At 39.9% G+C, this 23663-nt stretch overlaps 1 protein-coding gene across 3 annotated transcripts in view; it reads left to right on the forward strand.

The window, feature by feature from the left end:
• Nucleotides 1-23663, forward strand: part of CSTPP1 (centriolar satellite-associated tubulin polyglutamylase complex regulator 1) — a 163409-nt gene that overhangs the window by 63637 nt on the left and 76109 nt on the right. For all 3 annotated transcript variants that reach the window (XM_037166174.2, XM_037166173.2, XM_037166175.2), the window contains one exon: nt 5149-5279. In XM_037166174.2, the coding sequence (XP_037022069.1) occupies nt 5149-5279 (131 nt within the window). The remainder of the gene's footprint in view (nt 1-5148; nt 5280-23663) is intronic.

Here is a 23663-nt window from a genome sequence, read left to right on the forward strand (position 1 = left end):
CCAGTGCTCACCCTCATGTCAGACACTTCAGTATCTCCCCATGTGCCATGGGTACCCTTCTACCTGTTGACCCAGTGCTGGAGCCCAGATGGAGTGAGTCTGCATAAGTCCTAAGTCCATTGCAGGCCCTTTAAGAGGAAACACCTGAGAATCCTGTAGTTTCTTCTGCCACCCCAGCCCCCACTGGTTTTTACAGCTAGAAGTTATGGGGGTTCATCTTCCTGGCACTGGAACCCTGGGCTGGGTGGTCTGGTGTGGGGCTGGGATCCTTCACTCCCCATGTATCCCTCCCCTTTTTTATCCATCACATGTGGATGTGGGACCAGGCGTTCCACACCTCCATATCTCCCGCTGCTGCTAACTATCTGCATGAATGTGACTCCTTCAGTTTCTTCTTGGTTGGTACACTTCCATACAGCTCGATTCTCTGACGATTCTGGGTGATAGTTATTTTGTAATTTAGTTGTAATTTTTGCTGTGGTTGTGCAAGGAGGCAAGCCATGTTTACCTATGCCTCCATCTTGACTAGACGCCTTACAACAGGATCCTTTGAGTGTTGAGTTTCTGAGGCAATTCAGTCTTAGAAATGTTAATGTCAGCCCACCATTTTAAGTGTATTAATCAAAAATATTACAGATTTAAAGGGGAGCATTTAAATTTTGCTTATAAAAATAAAAACTTTTTTAAAATAAAAACTTCTTATATAACCACAAAAAGATGTATTCAACCACAAAATTACTTGGAAGGTAGAGTATTTGTTTTGTAACAGTCACAGGATCACAGATAGGCAGTGCTGCAAACATCTTTGTAGCAATCACGATGATTGTCTTCCCCATCAGAGGAAGGAAACTAGTTGCCAGCAAGAGGGGCAGGTGCTTTCAACTTCATGTTGAATAGTTCTCTCCTGGGTTTGAATCCTGGCGGTCTTGTACCAGCTGTGTAGTTTATCCTGCGTCTTCCTAGTCTAAGGGTGCTGCCACATTACAAGTCCAGTTGCCCAGGGACATGTTCTTTGAGGGGAGGGCCTGGCTGCCCTGCACCTTCTGGCCCCTGCCCTGAATTCTTGGAATCCTCGGGCACTGTAGCTCCTCCTGGCCCACCCAGCTGTCTCTTCCCAGGCCCGCCTCCCTGCCCCTGCAGCTCTCCGCCACCCACTGGCTGATCAGCAACCCTGTTGCCTGGAGTTGCACCACGAGCTGGAACCCCGACCATTTCATTTTAATAAATTAATGTTTACCTTCTAAGATACATGTCATTAACAAAGATAATTTAATTTTGCTATCTCTGGTTCTCTTGCGGCCAGAGGATACAGAGATTTCCTGAACTACTTATTCATGACAGGTTAAAAAGAAATAATCAGATCCTTATGAATTAAGCAAGAGGGTATCTTTATTATGCTACTTTTTGTACATGAAAGATGGAGAATTAAGAATATTGATATGTATATGTATCTGCTCACGTGAGAAAAAATGCACACAGGAAGAATAAGCCAGAGACCAGTGAGATTCATTACCTACAGGGCATTGTTGGAAATGGGGTGAAAAGGTTAACGTGGTACGGGTGAGAGGGCGGAAGGTGCCACTTACTTTTGGAACCCTGTTAATATTTCACATAGGCAAGACATCTATAGATATAATTAATAAGGAAAGGGTCCCTAAAATTGAATACAGACAGAAACAATGGAAGCAAACTGTATTTCAAGTGACTCGCATAAACATACTGAGGGAATCGGGGAAGCGAAGTAATAGTGGACACAGTGTTTGGACGATGTGCCCTTCCTCAGACTAAAAATGAAAAGAGCTCTAAACAGGTGTTGAACTATAATTAGTGGGCTGCTTTTCCACACAAGCATAAGTTATCAATTGCTGTGCTTTTTAGGATTGAGCAAATAAGTAAATATATGTTATGGACAATAGGAGCCAGATTTCTCTCTATGAAAAGAGGAATTTTCAAATACAAAAAGGGGAAAGAATGGAAGGTAGGTAACCTGTAGCAATGAATTGGGATTGAATCAGTATGAGCCCATGTGTTTTAATATATGTAGACAGCTAGATATACAGAAATGAATATAGGGTGTGTGTATGTGTGTGTGTACTATCATCTGTTTCTAAACTGTCTTCTGAGAGAACCTAGAAGCAATAACACATTTGGAGCAAAAAGCCCATTCAGCACGTACCTAGATCTTGGTTTCTAAACACCGTTTTCTACTAAAAGCAACTTGGGTTTCTTGGAGAAATGGCTGTTTCCAGAATGAGGTAGGAAAAGAACAAGATGAGCCTGGAACATCGTATTCTATCAAAAAGTAAGGAAATCATCAAAGAGTTGTGTGGACATGTCAAAAGTATATAGAAGTCAACTTGAAGGAGCTTCCATAGCTGTATCTGGGATAATTTGACCATCAAAATAAATAATGGTAATAAAGGGTTATAACCTATTGAATAAAGTAAGAGTTCATGAATCCAAACTAATGTAAATAAAAATATGAATGAATGAGAAAGGTAAGCTCTTCTTTACTATAGAAAGTCAATTTATAAATATTCATGAAATGATATAACTAGAAAAATTACCATTTGGCAAATCCATCATAATTGTTGTTGCTTCTGGTAAGAATTATCAATAGATGCTGAAACTAGGAAATGAAAGTTTGAAGAGTTAACAGTATATTTTCACAGCCTCAAAATATTTCCCACAGGACACTTATTAAGTACAACCTGATTGCTTACCCCATAGAACTCCCAGTCTCTTAGGGGAAATGAGTCCAGTAACTTTAAAACAACACAGCAAATGGTGAGTGCCATCCGACAGCTACCAGTGAGGTATGCCGGGAATTGTGGGGTACAGGGTCAGGAAGGGGCTTCATGTAAAACGTGGCATTTGAGATAGTACGGGAAGCCATACAATTTTAACAGGTGGAGGTAGAAAAAGGATAGTTCAAGTTGAAGAAGAACAATAAAATTTTGAGCAGTGTTGCCTTTTCTGCCTTTTCCTTATAGCCATCTCACCTAAAAGAATTTTCACTGGTCATGTTAAGATCATCTGTGAACTCTTTTGGCAAAGTGATTATGACCCCCATACTGACCAGCTGCCACCCTGATCAAATGTTTCTAACTATTTTTATTTTTAGTTAAACGTGATTTTTTTTGAAGGACTGTGGCTCTAAGTGTGAATTTTATCAGTAAGGATTATCTAAAGGCAGTAGTGTAAACACAATTGTAAATTTTTTCATATTCAATATTATATGCTCTTGTTCTATCCATTTGTTTTATAAAATTCCTATTTTATAAATTTTGGGGGAAACTTGTACTTATTTGTATAATAAGGCTCTGCCAGATTTCTGAATGCATAAATGACTTCCTAGATTTTTTTAAAAGATATTTTTTTAAAGCTGCACTGAGGACATAATTTTACTAGTATGAATTCTTTTAAAGCCAGATCGTGATACAGACAGCAGCACTCCCCTGGTGAGGGGTATAAAGCTCACTTTGAGGCCAATTCTTTGCTGGATAACTTCATAAGTTTAGGCTAGAATTTTATCATTTTAGACTTCATTTGCTAAAAATGTAGCCAACTCCATTTACCTGTAACAGCTCATTTGCTTTCTTTTTCATTTTCCTTCACACAAAACAATAACTAGCACTGCCACAAACTGCCCAGTCAGGTTAACACTTTCATCGCCTTTTAAAAATCTCTCATCTTACCTACTTCCTTGCCAGGTGTTGTCCTGACACTTACTCATAGTGTCTTAGAAATACATCTCTATGCTACTTTTCCAAGAGGGGAGGAGCGTGTGTAATTTGCTTTTTCATACAGCATTGTTAATATTGAAGGGAAGAGGTTAACTTTATCCTTTATTACACTGTGTGTTAAAGGCAGGCCAGACACTTTCCTCTGAATTTGGTCAGGGAAAAGGAGAATGGAGAATGTGGCTCCTGAAATTTTTTCCTGTTCAGTTCAGAGATTCAGATTTTTTTTTTCTCCCTTTAGTCAACAAATTAAAAGTGGCATTTAGAATTACCATTGTCCCTCTCTTGCTTGCCATCTTCATTTTAATGTCTGCCTCTCTATAAAAATTAACACGTTTTCCACTCATGATTTGCAATACTTGTCAGGGAATTTAGGAGTTTTGTGGAACCTGAAGTCTGCCTTTGGTGGTGTTGATTACTGGATGATGGCCTATTCTTTGGTGGAATTTCCATTTTTAGATTACGCCAGGCTCTACAGTCTTCACTTCTTTGGCAGAAGAACCCAAAGGCAACGGAGTATATTTTTTCCCCTTCCCCAGCCCAGCTTAAACAATGACTCACTTGGGCCCTGGGGCTTTGCTTCATACTTTCATTCAGAGGCCACTTTCTACCCTTGTCCTTCTTACTTGCTTTTAGTGTTCTGCTTGGAACCTTTTATGTTCTTTGGCACATGGATTTTCCTCTGAGGTTATTGTCAGAGAAGTATGCAACACCACCCCTCAACCGGAACAGACAAGCTAGCTGTGTCCCATGAGCTATGTTGTTCTTATGGCAGCGATACAGGTCAGAGTACAGAAAGAATATTTTAAAGGAAATGTAATTCCAAAAAATGTAGGGAGAGGAGTATTCTCCAAAAAGATATGAGTGCCGCTATCATTCAGTTAAAGACTGAAATATTTCCCTCTATTTAAGATGCTCCAGTGACTGATTAAAGTGGCCTCAGTGTGTATATGTGGGAGGGGGAGGCACCCAGAGGAATCGGACTCCAATGGTTTTAACAGGGATATGGTTATGTGAAGAGACTTTCTTCTGGAAAGACTCAGTCTAATCTATGGTTCAGAGTTTTTCCTGTATTTTTAAATTTGTTTTTATTGATTTTAGAGAGAGAGAGAGGAAGGAGGAGAGAGAGGGGAAGAAACGTCGATTTGCTATTCCACCCATTTATGTATTCACTGGTTGATTCTTGTATGTGCCCTGACCAGGATTGAACCCGCAACCATGGCATATTGGGAAAACGCTCTAACCAACTGAGCTACCTGGCCAGAACTATAGTTCAGAGTTTTGTTGGAGAAACAATATTTTTCTCCTTTTGGCAGTGGTTCTCTCTGGTCTTGAGTTTTCATTCTGATTCCAGCCTTCTGTAACTACCTATCTAATGATGACCTCTTGGTTTTTCTTTTTGCAGTTTTAACAGCGTATGTCAGGGAACACACATTCTCTTTCGGGAATTCAGCTTCATCCAAGCCACCCCTCACAACAGGGCATCATTCTTACGGGCTTTTTGGAGGTGCTTCCGAACCGTGGGCAAAAATGGCGGTAAGTCTTCCCATAGTTCTTTTCTTGCTTTCTTCCTTCCACACTTCTGTTTTTCTCTCGTTCCTATAAATATTGTTGAATGCATGCTATTCAAGGCGCTAGGCACACCCCACTTCGGCGGAGCTGTCTGTCTTGTGTCAGAGATTCTACCTCCAATCCTCCCACCATCACTGATGAGTACATTCAGAGCCAGGCGAAGCTCCGAGCACTTGACCTGTAGTAATTCACTTACTCTTCACGACATCCCTCTGTGGTAGACACTGTAACTAATGAAACGGCCGATCAGAGGGGTTAAGTACCTTGGCGAGGTGAAACAGAAACTGCTGGGGCCAGATTCATACGCAGGCAGTCTGGCTCCAGAGCCTTTACTCTTGGCAAATATTAAAATACCATGCAGTAAATTCATGAAATGATGTGAATACAAAGAGGGAAACTTCTGAGTAGGAGTGTGGGATGGGGATACTATTGTTAGAAAAGGGTGAGGAAGTGGATTAGAAAAGGTTCTTGCCCTGGCTGGTATAGCTCAGTGGATTGAGCACAGGCCTGCGAACCAAACAACCGTGGTTCGATTCCCAGTCGGGGCACATGCCTGGGTTGCAGACCAGTTCCCAGCAGGGGACACATGAGAGGCAACCATACATTGATATTTCTCTCCCTCTCTCCTTCCCTTCCCCTCTAAAGATAGATAAATAAAATCTTTAAAAAAAAAAGAAAAGGTTCTCCTGGGAACCGGCTGTTTGATCTAAGTAGGGAAGGCAGAGTGGGAGTTGTTCACAGGAGTAAAGGAGAGAAGGGCAGTTTAGGTAGAGCATGCGCCATGGTGTAGAAACATGAAAGAACCTGGAAAATTAGAGAAGCTGAGAAGATCAGAATGACTAGGGTTTGTGAAGGAGGCGATGGGAGATGAGTCTATAATGGAATAAAAGAAAGACTCAGGTACTGAAACACCTTTTGGGGGGGGAATAAAAAAGAAGTTGTATTTTCCGTAAGTACTATATGAGGGATTTTAGACAGATGAGTGGTGTGGTGATATCTGAGTTTTAGAAAGAGCGTTCTTCAGGCACTGTGGAAATGGCTTAGAGGGCGATACTGGAGGCCAGGAGCATAGTTAGTAGAACTGCATTAGTTGAAGTAAGAGATAACAAGAGCCAAATTAAGGCAGCATCCACAGAGATGGAACGGATGCTTTCAGGTAGAATCTGCAGGATCTGGTAACTCGGTGTTGGCATGTGTGGTGATGTAAGATGACCAGTGATGAATTTCCAGGTAAGTGTACAGTTCTGTAGCGTAAAGTACACTTGGAGAGTTCTGAGCCCATCCCTACCATCCATCTCCAGAACTTTTTCATCTTCCCAAACTAAAGCTCTGGACCCATTAAGCACTAACTCTCCCTTCTCCCAGCTCCTGGCGACCCCTACTTTACTTTTCTGTCTCTGCGAATTGGACCACTCTAGATAGCTCATATTAGTAGAATCATATTATATTTATCCTTTCATGAATAACTTACTGCATTTGATATTATATCCTCAGAGTTCATGCACGTTGTGGCAAGTGTCAGAATTTCCTTCCTTTTTAGGGGTGAATAACACTCTATTGTATGTATACACATTTTCTTTATTCATTCATCCATTGATGGACACTGGGGTTGCTTCCATCTTTTTGGCTAGGGTTAATAATTCAACATAAGGTTTGGAAAAAGTGGTATTTCTTTAGGACAGTTAAAAAGCTTCAGTAAGCAGCAGGAAATATAGGGCAGGTTTTAGAAATATAGTTTGGGGGAAGTAGAATAAAGTTGACTTAAGGTGAGTTTTTCATTTCACCTTACAAATCCTTGAGAGGGGCTATACGCACTAGGAAACACACATTTTTATATTCGCGTACTATTGGTGTGGCATATTCTGATCATATTCTAAGGAATATGTTAAGAAAAACACTGATTAAAAATGTCTTTATTGCCTTGGCTGGGTGGCTCGGTTGGTTGGAGTGTATTCCTGTGCACCGAAAGTTTGCCGGTTCAATCCCTGGCTGGGGAACATATGGGAGGAAACCAGTTGATAGTTCGCTCTCTCTCTTTATTTCTTTCTTGCCCCTTTCCTCTCTTTCTAAGATCAATTTTTCTAAAAAACATATCCTCAAGTAAAGATTTAAAAAATGGCTTTATTGATACTTTAAAGATCTTGGTGAGATGAAAGGCAAAAGGTACCTGCTGAGAACTTTTTAAAAGTGGAATTAGATTTTTACATTCAGAATATTAGAATAGGTTAAACTGCTTCAAAATTTTCAGATTTAGAATCTCTTCATCAAAATCTTTGTTCACATCTGTTTTCAAGGGCGTGTTTGTAGTCCTGCCTTTACATTGTGTTATTCCAGATTAGTACTGAATGCCTTTAAAACAGTTTGTTTAGTGATTGCAACTTAGAGGGAGGCCTAAACTATTTCCTCATTCATTCAACAAATATCTCTGGTGGACTTAACCATTTGCCTGGCAGTGGGGTTAGAATAAGTGAACAGGTACACTCCCTGCTTTCATTGGATTTATAAGAACCCCATCCTGCTCTAATGGGTGTTACTGCTACTTTATGTATAGCTACTAAAACTTTTTTTCTAAAACTTCTTCTCTGTAGCATCTTATTAGATCATTTCCACTATCCTAAGAAATAGGTAAGGTAGCTATTATTGTGCCCATTTTATAAATAATGAAATTATATAACTTCTGTGATTGCACAGTGGATTAGTAACAAAGTTGGAACTAAAACTCAGATGTACTAATTCGCTAATGTGCTATTTCTGCTCTTTCTACTGGTCCAATCACACAGTCTTCTGTGACATGAACTCCAGAGAACATCCATCTCAGTTACACTACCACACAAGAAATACTTAGTGTCCTGAGAATAGCATTGTGTCCTTTACAGATGTACTGGTCAGTAAAAACCAGTGTGACCCACTTTTAAGTGAACTACCACAGAAAAGCTAACCCATCAGTCTCTATATAAACAAAACTGGGCACTGCGAATGTATAGTGGAGTTTGTACTATTTCCCGATCCTCTCCCAGTGCCTTAATCAGTCAGCAAATATGCATTGAATACTCACTGTATTGAAGAATGGTGCATATATACTGAGCTGGTTTCTGTGGAATAGCACATGGAGATAGGTAACTATGGAAAACAGCCTTTAAATGTCCTTAATTCTCTTTCTGATTTAGAACTGGGGCCTCTTCAAGAATTTATTTACTATCACAAGGGATCCATATAGCATTTGGACTCTAAGCAGATGTGGGTTTCTTTATCTTTCTCACAGCAGCTGCCAGTGATTGATTTATCCAGCTGCTGAGAGGGAGCACCTCTAGGTTCTCCCTGTTTCTATGAGACCTAGATTTTTTGCTGGATATCTTCTACTGTGCTTCTTAATCAGTTTCTGGTTTCTTACAGACCAAATACAACACTTGTGTCTAGGCGATGCTAAAATCTTTGGTTAAATACTTTTAATATATTCTCAGTTTCTTCCAAGAAACTTTAGAATATTTCTCAGTGTCAGAATGTGAGGGTCCCAATTTTAATCCAAAGTGAGTAAAAAGCATTCAGAGACAAGGTTGCAAAAGAAAATATGCTCCCTTTTTTCAATTAGAATTCCAAGTATCAGACTCCAGAGCCTCCGCTATATTACTCTTCTGCAGACAGTTCCTTAGAGTACCATGTACGTATTATATATAGCATTATCCAGAGGAAATAAATAACTCTTCTGGGAGGTAGCAAAGCAAAGCAGAGTCCCAGCATAATACATCTAAAAATGAAGCCACTGTAGAAAACTAAGGACTTGGATTCCTCCCGAAAGAGTTTATCCGAGTTTTTAGCAGGCCCAGGGATGCAGTGTCGTTGCTACAGGTTTGCGTATTGAGTGATGCTAATTTTCCTATGTCTGAATTTCAAATAACCTCATGAAGATTATAGTGAACCTCCTGCTACTAGGCAACTTTAGACTCTTGGAAACAAAAAGATCTACTCAAATGCAATAAGCCTTTAAAATCCAACTTCTCACTTTGGTATTTCTTTCAGTATAGAAAGATTAATCTGAATTTTCTAAGTTTGGCAAAGATTGAAATTCCCTTAAAGTAAATCTTCACTTCTGTTTAGGGATATTGGCTCAAAAGAGCTTTCGTTCATTTTCAGTTTATTTCGTTTTCATTTGTTTAGTTTATTTTCAGTTTATTAGAATTTAATTTTGAGCTTTGTGCTTTTACCAACAAATATATATATATTTCATTTAATAAAATAATATAGGGGCTTCCTCTTCTGCCCATGAAGAAGGCCTACTAAAGGAATTGTCCCGTCATGAACAGCGAGAAAATCAGACAATGTCCAGTGTCTGAAATAGGACTGTGGTCCCTGAGAGGCAGTTACCAAGAGACGAATAGGAAAGGAGATTGTCAAGGAGCCCGGCAGCCTCTGACTGTTGAAGAGACAGAGATTGGGCGTAAGGGAGACCCAGGGAGCCGGAATTTACAGGGCAGCGTACCAGAGACGGGGGGACGGGTAGCTCAGTGAGTTCTGCAGAGCCGAAAGCAGATATTTGAGTCTTTGGCTATAAACTCTGCCCATATGTGGGCTGGAAAAAGAACCACCAGAAAACAGTAAGTCAAACAATTCCTGCAGTATATATAGGGTTAGGGGTGGTTCACACTTCTACCAGTCAGAGTTGAGAAACCTCAAAGTACACAGAACATTGGCACTGGATAGAGCACCTTAAAAGCATAAAAGGATTCAACCAATATGCATGTAATTTAACTGTATACCTAAACAAAATTAATACTCCTTAAAGGAATTCAGTAAAATCTAGCATTCAGTAACATAAAATTCATGAAGTATGGCATCCAATTAATAATTGCTCGACAGGCCCTGACTGGTGTGGCTCAGTTGGTTGGATGTCCTCCCACAGAGAGAAAAGTCACCAGTTCGATTCCCAGTCAGGGCACATGCCTGAGCTGTGGGCCCAGTCCTTGGCTGGGGCACTTGCGAGAGGCAATTGGTTGATATTTATCTCTTTCTCTTTCTCCCTGCCTTTGACTCTGTCTAAAATAAGTAAATAAAACCTTTAAAAAAATAAAAAGTAAATTGCCAAACTTTAAAAGGGGCAGAAATATGATCCATAACTAGGAGAAAAAAATCAGTAGAAACGCAGACACAGAAATGACAAAGATGATCATATTAACTAACAAGGACCAGTGAACAGTTTTATATATAAAGGAAAACATAATCTGGTTAAGAGATAAATGGACAATATTAAAAAGATCCAAGTGGAATTTCAAAACATAAAAAATATAACATGAGAAATGAGCCTTGGCTGGTACTGTTCAGTGGATTGAGTGCCAGCCTATGAACCAAAGGGTTGGCGGTTTGATTCCCAGTCAGGGCACATGCCTGGGTTGCAGGCCAGGTCCCCAGTAAGGGGTGCTTGAGAGGCAAACACTGATGTTTCCCTCTCATTCTCCCTCCCTTCCTCTTGCTCTCTAAAAATAAATAAATCTTTAAAAAAATGAAATAACAGTAATAATAGCAATTAACATTTTTGAATTTTTTCTTTTATTTTTAAAAGATTTTATTTATTTTTAGATGGAGAGGAAGGAAGGGAGAATGAGAGGGAAACATCAGTGTGTGGTTGTCTCTTGCACAGCCCTCACTGGGGACCTGGCCCGCAACCAAGGCATGTGCTGTGACTGGGAGTTGAACTGGCAACTATTTGGTTTGCAGGCCAGTACTCAATCCACTGATCTATACCAGCCAGGGCACAATTAACATTTATTAAGTCCCTCCTATGTAGATTATCTCATTTTTCTTCACAACAATCCTATGTGGTAAGTAGATACTTTGATTATATTTTTTGTATAGAAAATGGAATTGAGATCCAGAAGTTCAGTAAGCTGTTCTGGGTCCCACATGTTCTAAGTGAAAAAGCTAAAACCAAAGAAGCCAGAAAGCTGGCTGGGGAGAGTATTATTTTTTAATGTGTTCTGCGTCAGATAGTGTATGAGATGCTTGACATACAAATGCATACATGGCGGTACTTGCCCTCAAGGAGCTCACTGACCAGAAGGAGAAACAGAGCAGTCTAGAAGCGGTTTCCATGGAGCGTGATGGTTAGGGCCGGGTATGAGAGTCAGCGACAGGGCATGGGAGCAAGTTGTTTTTCCTGCAGAAGCTGGGAAGGGCTGTAAAGGAGCAAAGGCAGTTGGGATGGATCTCGGAGTGGCGAAAGCTGTTAAGCAGATAAGGAGGACATCCTCAAAAGAGAAAGCAAGATTTTTGAAAGTGTGATGACAGGGAACAACATGGCTCCTTTGGGAAACTCTGAAAAATCCACTGTGGCGGTGATTAGCACATGGGAAAGAAATCAGTACAACCTTCTGAATTCATGCAGTATTTTCAGAATATGGAAGATAGAGTGGAAGGCAGGTAGGTAGTAAGACTGAAGACGAAAGCCAGTTAGGAGCTGATTACAGTAGAACAGCAAGTGGTGTGGAAACACAGACCTATTTAAGGAGTTGCGGATGGATTGGGTGTGAGGCGTGGGTGAGAAGAGTCCAGAGTGAATGCCAGAATCTGGAGTATCACCAATTTCATCCATCCCTTCATCTTTTCCTTTCCTTCCCCATTCCTCCACTTTTTATGTTTTACTCTGAATTTACTGTGGTTTTATCTTCAGAGTATGGGTATATTCATTCACTTGACAAACAGGCCATCAGTTGCTAGTGTTAAAGCAGTGCATTGAAGAGACAGATATTCCTGGGCTCACTGAGTCGTGGTCTGATAATCTGAGATTTGAACAAAATTCCTGCTCTTTTAAAAGTATCTCACATTCCAGGAATCAGGGAATTGCAGTGGGTCTGAATGATAATATGACAAAAATTGTTACTTTTTCCTAAAATATCTAATGTTATAGTAGGTGAAGTGATCTCAAGGAAAATTAAAGACAATTTAGACGGAAAAAAAGGTTTGGTCGGAGTTTTCTGTGTAATCGCCAAAATCAACTCCCACTTGATTTTGCTTGTCACTAATCATCACCCTCACCGCCAAAAACTATTATATGAGGACTGGCAGTACTTGCTTCAGGGGTAGGGTGGCTGTCTGGTTTGAAATATTAAAGACTGTTTGTAATTTTTTGAATACAGGCACAAAGCCTTCCATGCAACCTCTTCACTCCTGTGGTTTCCTCTGGCCAGTCATCTTCACCTGCTTCCATGAGTGCTTCCCTGCCTCCCGTTTCCCCGGAAACCTGATGTGGCCAATAAACAACTTCTTCGACCTCAAAGTCCCGTTTCCTGTCTCCCATTTCACTTACTTCTCAGTTCCTAATTTTCTTCCTTTTCTTTTAAATTTTTACTTCCTTCATCAGAATCTTTTCTCCAGAGAGAACATTGACATTTGATGTCCCCTCAAAGCTTTCAGCTCACTGCCTTCAATAACCTTAACATCGCCTTCTATTTAATTTTCCCTTTTTTCTGTTCTGGTTATTTGGGGCTGTCACATGTATCACACAAGCATTCCTGGAATGCGTTGTCACCACCTCCTTTCCCACCCAACCCTCCTCCTGCTCAGTACACAACACCCTGAGGTTGCTAACCAATCTTGATCCTTTAGGTCTTAGTTTAAAGGTCAGCTCCTTAAAGGATCCTTCTCTGTGACCCCCTTTCTCATCTGCTCGTACCTTTCACTACTCTTTTTTACATCACCCTGCAATTTTCAGTCACACCACTTTGAGTAGTTCCTGACTACCTGTTTTTTGGAAGACTCTTTACTTAATGTTCATTTCCCTTATTAAATTGTAAACTTTTTGAGGGCAAGAACCTTGTTCATTATGCAAATAACTATTTTTCTAGCACTTAAGATACATAAATGATTTTTTTGGTTCTTTAATATGAAGGCTCACCATTTTTCCAATCACTATATAGAGGATAAGTTATTGAATAGATTATATTATTATCATCTCTTATTTTAGAGGGTAGGATTGGTTTTGAAAATCTGCTTCATACTAACTTTTCAAGGTATATGGGAGCCTTGATTTAAAATAATAACTACCAGTTTTTGACCACCTACTGTGTGCAAGGCACTCACATGTTTGAACATCATGTTCAAGTACCTCACTAAAATCTGGCCCATTAAAAGCTATGTTATTATTTTGAATGACACCTAATTGAAATATGTAGTACCCACGGGTGCTCACAAACAAGAATAAGAAAGATTCAGATCCTGATCTGCTTGCTAGCTTTAAACATTGGAGAGGATCTGACCAATAGTACCTCTTCTCCTTTGTGTTCTGGATCCAGCCTTTATGTTCTGAAAGACATCGCAAGCTAGTGGTCAGCTGACAGCATGTGCCTGGGACTACAGTCACGTTCTCTTTGGTTTGTAGTGTTAAAAACAATTTTTCAAAAATTAGATGCCAACATTTAACGTAGAAATCTCAATTCAGTTTCACTTACGGAATGGAAAATCCAATACCATGCCCACATTCCAACAGGGAGACAGTCCTCCAGGGAGAGGTGCAGCTGCTCCCTTCAGACTGGGCATGTGGCCTCAGATTTGCCACCGCCCCCAGCTGCCTTGCTTCACCTGCTTGTGTTTCCTGCCGGCCTCTAAAGGCATTTGGGTTTGCTACCATCGCTGGAACTTCTTGGTCCTTTTATAATCACTTGGAAGAAAGGTAGAGTTACAATGTTACTTCAGAAGAATAAGGGGTCAGGAGCTTATTCCTCAACTAGATTCTCTTTCTCTTTTCTCTTTGTTATCATGATATCGCAAAAAAATTTAGAATTAGAAGGGACCTGAGAAGTCATCTCGTTTTGAAACTAGATCTAGGTTTTTTTCAGGGTACACACGTATTTTTCTCTATTGTGATAAAATATATACAATATAAAATTTAGCATCCTAACCACTTTTTATGTTGAAAAATCCTTTTTTTGGTGGTAAAATAGAAATAACATAAGATCGACCACTTTGACCATTTTTAAGCGGCAGTTCTGTGGCGTTAACTCATTGACACTGTTGTGCAGCTGTCACCGTCTCCCATCTCCCTACTCTTTTCTTCCCAAACTGAAACTTTCTACTCATTAAAAAATAAGTCCCCATTTCTCCCTCCCCCACCCCCTGGTAACCCTGCTTTACTTTCTGTCTCTATGTATTTGACTATTCTAAGTACCTCGTCTAAATGAAATAATATATATTTGCAGTTTTGTGTCTGATTTATTTCACTGAGCATGCTGTTTCACTGCGGTTGTAGCATCTATCTGAATTCCATTCTTCTATGGCTGAATAATATTCCGTTGTGAATACATCTCATACCTCGTGTAACTGTTGATCTTTCATGGGACACCTGGGCCATTTCTGCCTTTTGGCCACTGTGAACAACACGGCTGTGAGCATGAATGTGCAGGCTATTGTCTGAATCCTGTCTGTGATCCCTGGGTATATACTTAGGAGTGGAATTGCTGGGTCGTGTGATAAATCTATGTTTAATCTTTAAAGAACTCACCATGCTGTTTCCCTCAGTGGCTGCGCCATTTTATCCTATATTCACCAGAAATTCACAGCGTTCCAGTTTCTCCTAGTTCTCGCCAGCTCTTGACTCATCCCTGCTGTTTCGGTTCTAGGCATCCAAATGGATGTGAAGTGGTATCTCACTGTGGTTTTGATTTGCATTTACCTAATGAGTAGCTAATAATGTTGAACACCTTTTCATGTGCTTGTTGGCCATTTATATATTTTCTTTGGCAAAATGTCTATTATTTAAGTCCTCAGCCCATTTTTTAAAAGATTTTTTCCATTTTTTAAATTTTAATTGTTATTCAAGTACAGTTTTCTGCCTTTTACCCCCCTCCCAGCCCACCCCCTAAAAAGATTTTATTTACTTATTTTTAGAGAGAGAGGAAAGGAGAGAAACATCAATGTGTGGTTGCCTCTCATGCGGCCCCTACTGGGGACCTGGCCCACAACCCAGGCATGTGCCCTGACTGGGAATCGACCCTTTGGTTCACAGGTCGGCACTCAATCCATTAAACTACACCAGCCAGGGCCCTTATCCCATTTTTTAAATTGCTTTGTTTGTTTTTTGTTGTTTGAGTTGTAGTTCTTAATATTTTCTGTATATGAATCCCTTATTTGATACAAGGTTTGCAAATATTTTCTTCTATCCTGTAATTTGTCTTCTCACTTTCCTGAGACTATCCTTTGATGCACAGAAGGTCTTGATTTTGATGAAATCTAATTTATCTATTTTTCTTTTCTTCCCTGTGCATTTGGTGTCATATCTATGAAATCATTGCCAAATCCAACATCATGAAGATATTAGATTGTTTTTTTTTCAAAGTTTTATAATCTTAGCTCTTAAGTTTAGGTCTTTGATCCACTTTGAGTTCATTTTTGTCTGAGGCGTAAGGTAAATGTCCCACTGCCTTCTTCTGCATGTGGATGTCCAGTTTCCCCAGCACCTCTTGTTACAAAGACTTGCTTGTCGAACACCCCAACTGGGAACCAAACCCACAGCCCAGGTATGTGCCCCGACTGGGAATGAAACCCGTGACCTTTTAGCTTCTGCTCCAACTGAGCTACACCAGCCAGGACAGCCCTTGTTTTTCATATGATCCATTACTCCATACATTTTTTAAAAGGGTTTATGTATTTACTTTTAGAAGGGAAGGGAGGGAGGAAGAGTGGGAGTGAACAGCAATGTGTGAGAGATACACAGATCTGTTGCCTCTTGCACGCCCCCAACCCAGGATCTGGTGCACAACCCAGGCCTGTGCCCTGACTGGGAATCGAGCTGGCAAACTTTCGGTTCACAGACCCGCACTCAATTCATTGAGCCATACCAGCCAGGATGAATTTTTTATGCCATTGCTTTTCTAGTCTCAGTACAAAAGCAGCTGCATTTTTACCACTTTGTATCTTAACACTTTAAGACTTTTGTTTTATAGTGATTAAGCACTTGTTAAAGTAATAAATGTACTTTGCTTGGTTCCATTACCACCTATAGAAACAAGTAGCAGGAGACTTTGATAACATCTGTGCTCTTACCTAGTATAACTTAAAGTAAAGATTTTATGTAATCTTGGTCTTTATGCCAACATATAGGGTGGGGCAGAAGTAGGTAAGTAGGTTTGGGGCAGTGTGTGTGAAAAAAGACATGCAGGTTATGATTATTGCAATAGCTTTGTTAACTCTGTGTTTTGCATACTAACAACTCTAAGCCTACTCTTGCCCCACCCTGTAGTCCTGGATTAAAAAGAAAAGAAAAAGACCAGAGCAAATAAAAAACTTGCTACTCAGTGACACATTTAGCAGTTCAAATATTTGAGTATATGTTTGTGGAGCAGGAGAAACCTCACAATGAGTTAACCTGAGAACACAGGTTAACAGTATGAATGTGTTAAAATTTACTGTGTTACATATTTAGTGTGCATTTTCTTAGAGCTTTTCACTAAAGGTATGTTCTTAATAAGAAAAGAATTAAAATGAAACATTTGCATAGCCTCACAAATGCTTCTGAAAATTTCTAGGCTTCTGGTTTGAAAACTGCTAACGCACTTCAACACTTACCCCTCTAGATACTGTGTAACACTGAGGCCCACGGTCTCCCAGCTAGGTGGTAAGTTCACATCTTCTGTCTCTCAGTCAAGTGCTTTTGCCCTGATACAAATATATACAAATGTATTTTATGTCATTTAGTCTCTGAGATCAATTTCCTAGTTTCTAAAACGTAGTCAGCATAGTTAAGGCAGAAGAACGTTATTGCCTGTGATTTTATATCCTCTTTCATTGCTTTACAGATGGAGGAAAGGCAGCTACACATTTTTAAATTTTAAGTTCCATTTTACCTGTCTTCAAAATTAAAAATAGTTTTTCCATCTTTTATTAAAATTTAAATACCATGATTCTTGTTCCTGAGGGCAGTACTTGATTTACTGCATATTCTGTGCTTTGAAGAACATAAGCAGAATTTGGAAATTCTTTGAAAATATAACCAAGGGTTTTTTTTTAAAGTTGGGCTGAAGTGAGACTTTACCATGCGACATATTAACATAAGAAACGTCCAAACCTGCAGAGAATTTTTGTGAGTTTATTTGAGCCAAACTGACAACAATTACTGGGAAACAAAATTTCAACAGGTTGAGGAAATGCTCCGGCAAATGGTAGTTTTGCAGTTTATTTTATACATTAGAATCAAAGGAGGAGGCGAAAGGAGGGTTACATGAAATTCATCGGTGGCAGATTAAGGGGCAGAAGAAAGCAAAGTGGGGAAACCTCTGGGACTGGATAAAAAGTAGAATGGTGAGACACTTCTTTTACATTGGTGAGTGCGGGATAGTTAATTAACATTTACAGCACACAGAGATAGTATTTGGGGGAACAAGCTACAATGAGGGGTGCTGTGGTCTTGCTCTCTGGGGTGGTGGGTGTGGCCTGAGCAGGCCTGGAAAAGAAGATGACTCTGACATTCCAAAGGTCTGTCATCTTAGATCCAAAAAGACAATAGACAGGCTCACTTCGGGTAAAAATTGACCTTTGTCAAGGAAGCTACAGGCCTGGGATGTGACTAACTGCTACGCCTCACTGTTAGTTAGGAATTTGTATGTGCAAACCATGCTGTGAGCTTTACTTTCAGTCTCGGAGTTTGTAGGGCCTACCGTGCTGGCCTCCCCTGAGCTTGTCAGGTTTAGTATGTGGCTGCTTTTCCATCCACAGACGTTATTAAACCTATGTTTTAAAGTAGATTTACCAGAAACTAGAATGGTATCTCTGAGGCTTTAGAAATCCCTTGCTCTTCTGGTTTTGTTAGAAAAGAAAGTAAATGACTAAATTAAAGTTTACACACCATGAATCAAAATAAAACCACCTTAGGTTAAAGATGTCAATTAAATAAACCATACTCTAATTTGGTTGTTTTGGTGGGTTTTAAGCTGGAAGGATATAAAAGCAAGCATAAGTAGTGTTGAAAATTTAATCTTTTCCAGTTTTATTTTGCTTGGCATAACCTGCTCGTCATTCCCACTGCCACCACCTGACCCGAATTTAGAACTCTAATTAAACACATTGGAGAGGCTGTCAAAATGACAGATTTCCTGATCCCATCTCCACCCTACTGAATCAGGGTCAGCAGGGGAGGGGCCTGGAAATTTATTTTTTAACAAGCATTTCAGGTGATTCTTATTATAGCTCAAATATGGGAACCATTGAATAACTTTTTTCTTTGCTACAGTCCTTGCTCTACATTAGTGGTTTTTCAACCCTGTTTGCATATCAAGTTCACTTTGGGAGCTTTTAAATACTAATGCCTAGCCCAACTCATCAGACTGTTTAATCAGAATTGTTTGTGTTGGGGCCTACATTTTTTTTAATGTTTTAAGTTAAAAAATTTATTGCAGTATAGCATATGTAGAGAAATATGCAAAATAATAAATGTACAGCTCAATGGATTTCTACAAAATAAACATACTCACGCAACGTCCATTCAGATAAAGATAGAGAACATTACCAGCACCCTAGATGCCTTTCCCAGGCCCCTCCTAGTCATTCATCTCCTCTAGTCTAACTTCTGTCATCATAAAGTAGACTAGCCTGATTTTGAACTTCGTGCAGCCATAACTAGAGAGCATACATTCTTTGGTGTCTAGCTCCTTCTTTAAAATAATAATAATAATAATCCGCCCTGGCTGGTGTAGCTCATTGGATTGAGCACAGGCCTGTGAATCAAAGAATCACGGTTCAATTCCCAGTCAGGGCACATGCCTGAGTTGCAGGCCAGTTCCCAGCAGGGGATGCACGAGAGGCAACCACACATTGATATTTCTCTCCCTTTCTCCTTCCCCTCTGAAGATAAATAAATAAAATCTTTTTAAAAATTCTCATCCAAGGATATATCCACAAAGAGAGGGAAAGGGGCAGGAGAGAGAGAGAAACCCTGATGTGAGAGAAACATCGATTGGTTGCCTCCCATTCGCACCCATCTTGGGACTGAACCTGCAACCCAAGTATGTGCTCTGACCAGGAATCAAACCTGCAGCCTTTTGATTTACGGGAAGATGCTCCAACAACTGACCCACACCCAGTGAGGGCTAGCTTCTTTTGCTCAACGTTATATTTCTGGCTCGTTGTTGGATTTAGCTACAGTTTGTTCTTTTTTATTGTACAGAATTTCATTTTATGTATAAACCACAGTTTATTCATTCTACAGTAGGTGGCGTTTGGGTTGTTTTCGATTTTGAGATAGTACAAACAATATTGCTATAAACATACTTTTATATGTCTCTTGGTATGTATGAGAGACATATAAAAACCCAGAATTTATTTATGAAAAATTGTGTATTTATTCTTACATGTTTAAACTTCAGTCACCTTCAAAGTAGTCTCCATTTGAAACAATACACCTATTGAGACATTTCTTTTCCACTGCTCAAAACAGGTTTTGAACTTGTCCATTTTGATGCCCTTTAGTGCTTCTGCCATTTGTTGTTTCACCTCTTGCATGTTGACAAAACATTTCCTTCTGAGGACTCTTTTCATCTGGGGAAACAAAAAATGTCTGTAGGGGTGAAATCAGGTGAATAGGGAGGGTGGAGCATGGTGCTCATGCTGCTTTTGGTCAAAAACTGCTGAACACTCAGTGTGGTGTGGGCAGGTGTGCTCATAAATCACCCATCATGAAATGGGCCAAGGTGTTGAAAGATTCAAAAAATTTCGTGGAAGCCGAATGCAGCCTCTCACAACAACACCAGCTGGTACACTGATCCAGATGAGTTCCTAGAACACACCTAGTGGGGAAAGCCTGTATTACAAGGGGCCTGCCCTTCAGAAGACAATTCTGTTTTTTTGTGTGTGGAGGAGTTCCCCCTCATATTTAGTAGTGGGATTGTTAGGAATGTGTTTATTCAGCTTTAGCACATATTCCCAATTTTCCAGAGTGATTGCACCATTTTCCACATTTAACTGCAGTTTGTGAGAGTTCCTGTTGCTCTGCAACTTTTTTGGAGCCCATGGATTTTAAAAGCTCTGCAGGTGATCCCAGTGTACATTTAAACTTGAGAACTACTGCAAGACCTTTTATAAATGTAATTCTGTAAAACACAGGCCTGGGCTTGTCACCCCTGCTTATAACATCTATGGTTCTATATTGCCTGGTAATGAAATACAAACTCCAGTTCCTTACACTCTAGGCCACTCATGATCTAACACCAGCTGTCCCAACCCCTGCTCTCCTAGTCATGGCCTGCACTCTCACCACACACTCCCTTCCCCCGATACTGCTTAAGCTTCTCCCCTTGCACACCATTTTTTATGCCTTTCTATCTGTGTAGGACTTTCTCAAATGCCTGTCATATTCCTGCCCACCCTCAGGTAGACCCAGCTCAAGTAATACATCTTCTAAAAGTCCTTGTGATTCTCACTTCCTCCCCTTCTTACTCTCCCTTACCTCCATTCAAAAGTGGGCTGTCTTATTGTGCTTATCATATCTTGTGTTTAGTTACTGGCAAACACATAACCTCTTTACTAAGATATCACATGGAGTTAAGAATGAATCGATTTTTATGCCTTTGCTACTTCCCCATCTAGATTGTAAATTTGTACTATCAAGCTTCATGGGAAACTCAAAAGAGAAAGACTTAAGAGTTAAGTGGCCCTAGGTTCAAGTGGCCTCTTTACTGGCTACAGCTATGTGACCATGGTCAAGTTGCTTTTTCTTGGCCTTGCTTTTCTCATCTGTAATATGGATCATCTGCTACTTCAACATTGTGAGAACTAAGTTGAATAACGGACTAAAGCATTTAGTAATTTTGGCACATAATGCCACTCAATCAATGCCAGTTGCTTCTGCCATTCTTACAAGTATCATTACTGGCTCCTTGAGGGCTGAGGCAGCCGGTTTTATCTCTGCATCTCCATTCAGTGCCTTTGCTTGTGGAAGGTGCTCAGTAAATGCTGAGCATAAATAAGTTAATAAATGCCTGCTAAATGATTGGATGGGCCCTGCTTACTTATAGTCCATTTCCATGAATTCAGCCTGTCTTGGAAGGAGCAGATGAAATTTCAATTTAACCATCAGATATAGACAGAAAGTAGGGCTTCTATTACAGACTTAAAAAACAATATTAAAAAGGCCAAATCCCCAGTTTAACCATACAACAGCTGCTTTCCTTCTGCTGCCAGGAAACAGGGAAAACCGTCCAAGAGTTATTTGCTGTTTGTTTGTTCATCTTCTGATAAACATGCCATGACTTGGGCAGAGCGCACACTTCCCCTGCAGGCAAGCGTGGGTTTGGGAAGTTGCATGTAGCAACAGTAGGAAGAAATCCTCCACTCTGTGGGAGAGGTTCTTACAGGGACTCAGCTAACTCCATTAGCAGTTTTGCTGAGTTATTTACCAAGCTGAAGGGACTGGGTGTGGCAGGCCTGAGATTCCTCCTGGGAAGTCACTTCAAGAATCTTCTTAATTTCCTCGCCCTTCATCTTTGTTCCTTGGCTTTGGTGCAAGGGTGCAGCCAGTTGCACCCAGTTGGCTGCTGTTCCCAGCACTGAATTCTTTGAAGCCAGTTGTTGTAGCCAAGGATTCCCTACCCTGTTCTTTCCCTCTTGCCCTGATTTAAAAAACAGTTCTGGAAATTCTCATCTGGCCTGGAGATTGATGAGAAGGAACTTTGTGGTTTACAAGCTGTTTTTCTAGATACATGGCACCAAAAAGGACCTTTAGAACTTTAAATTATTTCTCAAAAACCCAATATGGATGGATTTCACATGAATAAATTATGCAAAGTCTGCTCAGCCACCACCATTATTATTTAAAAGTATTTTAGGGCTAAAGGCTGTACAGATGAGATGAGGCTGATACCAGAGCACATTTATCACCACCCGTGACACTCACAGGAGGAACATAAGACCATATTCGCTTATTAAAACTTCAGGAAAGATATGTAACAAAACATACAAAGATTAATGGGCAGTCCATGAAAATGCTTACCAGGTGGCCAATATGTTTTAAAATATGAACAAATGAATGAATTGAAGCATGTTGTAATCATAGTAGGTCAGATGGCAAAAGAATTGGTCCTGAAAAATATGTAATTTCAGTGTTCAAAACCGTATTTTTCATTCTAATTGGCCAGTAATTCCTTGGAAGCATATATCTACTTTTAAAATAAATTCAGGAAGCAATAATGGACAATGAAGAGATAAAATTCTGAGCAGACACTTCAAATCTATATTTATTGTCTCAAGTTGCAGACAGCATGATCTGGTATACCATTTATATAAAATTATATACTTTTCTGTCTATATAGGTTTATATGCATACAAATATGTTTGAAAAGAGGTTTACCAAAATGTCATTAGTGGTTTTCTCTCAGTGCTGGGGTTTTACTTTTTTCTTCACACTTTTCTATATGGTTTGAGTTTTAAAAGAATGACCATGTAACATTTTTGTAATTATAAGAAAAATAAGGCTATGTTTATCTTGAAAGAAAAAAATGTGTTTGACCATCAGCTGTGTACCCAGAGTGGAACGAGAAGTATGGAGTAAGGAGGCTGTGGCCTGGCCGCACCCCGCTGGGAAGACAGCTAGAGGGTGGGCCGTGTACAGTCTCATCAGGTGTTGGGGTGTATCGTCCAAGGAAGTGCTGCGGGCCGCCAGGAGGAGGCACGGCCACGTGGACACTTTACCTGAAGAGAGGAGGTTTGGGCTGGACCTTGAGAGATGGGCAGTGTTTTACTAGCAGGAGGAAAGAGGGTGTTTCAGGCTGCTTGAGCACTGCAGCGAGAGTGATAATCATGGTGTTTGACCAGACAGAGAGGAAACCAGCTTATCTAGAGTAATAAGCAAATATGATTTGTGATGGAGAAATTTGCTTTATTGCCAAATTTATTCTATATCTTTAATTTGATATATATTGCAAACTATATTATAGTATACTTGAGCATTTTTTAAATATCCTAGAAAAATAAATATAATTATTCTCGATAACTCTAAAGTGACATAAAAACTGATTGCTGTGAACATTTCATTATTTTAATGTGTTTGTGGATGGAAGGCTTCAGTACATGGGCTGTGTGATCCTGTCATGTCTGTCCATAAGCTTGTTCTTGATTCAGTCAATGGCTTTTTGTGTAGGCATCTAATTTGTCGTTAATATACTCCTACACCTTTCCCCTTCTATTAAAAAATAAAAATTGAGGCCCAAAGAATGGGAGCCAAAACTAAGGCATTTAAATTCAGACTTTTGAAGCAAAGGAGTCTGGATTCACTTTCAGTGCTTACTTGATTAACATGACTACATTAAATTTGTATTGTAGCCATGCAAACTAAATACTGTAGCCATGTAGACTATAGTTATCATGCAAATAAGTCTG

Source organism: Artibeus jamaicensis, unplaced genomic scaffold (genome assembly GCF_021234435.1).
Source record: "Artibeus jamaicensis isolate MK-2021 breed Jamaican fruit bat unplaced genomic scaffold, CSHL_Jam_final contig_797, whole genome shotgun sequence".
NCBI lineage: Eukaryota > Metazoa > Chordata > Mammalia > Chiroptera > Phyllostomidae > Artibeus > Artibeus jamaicensis.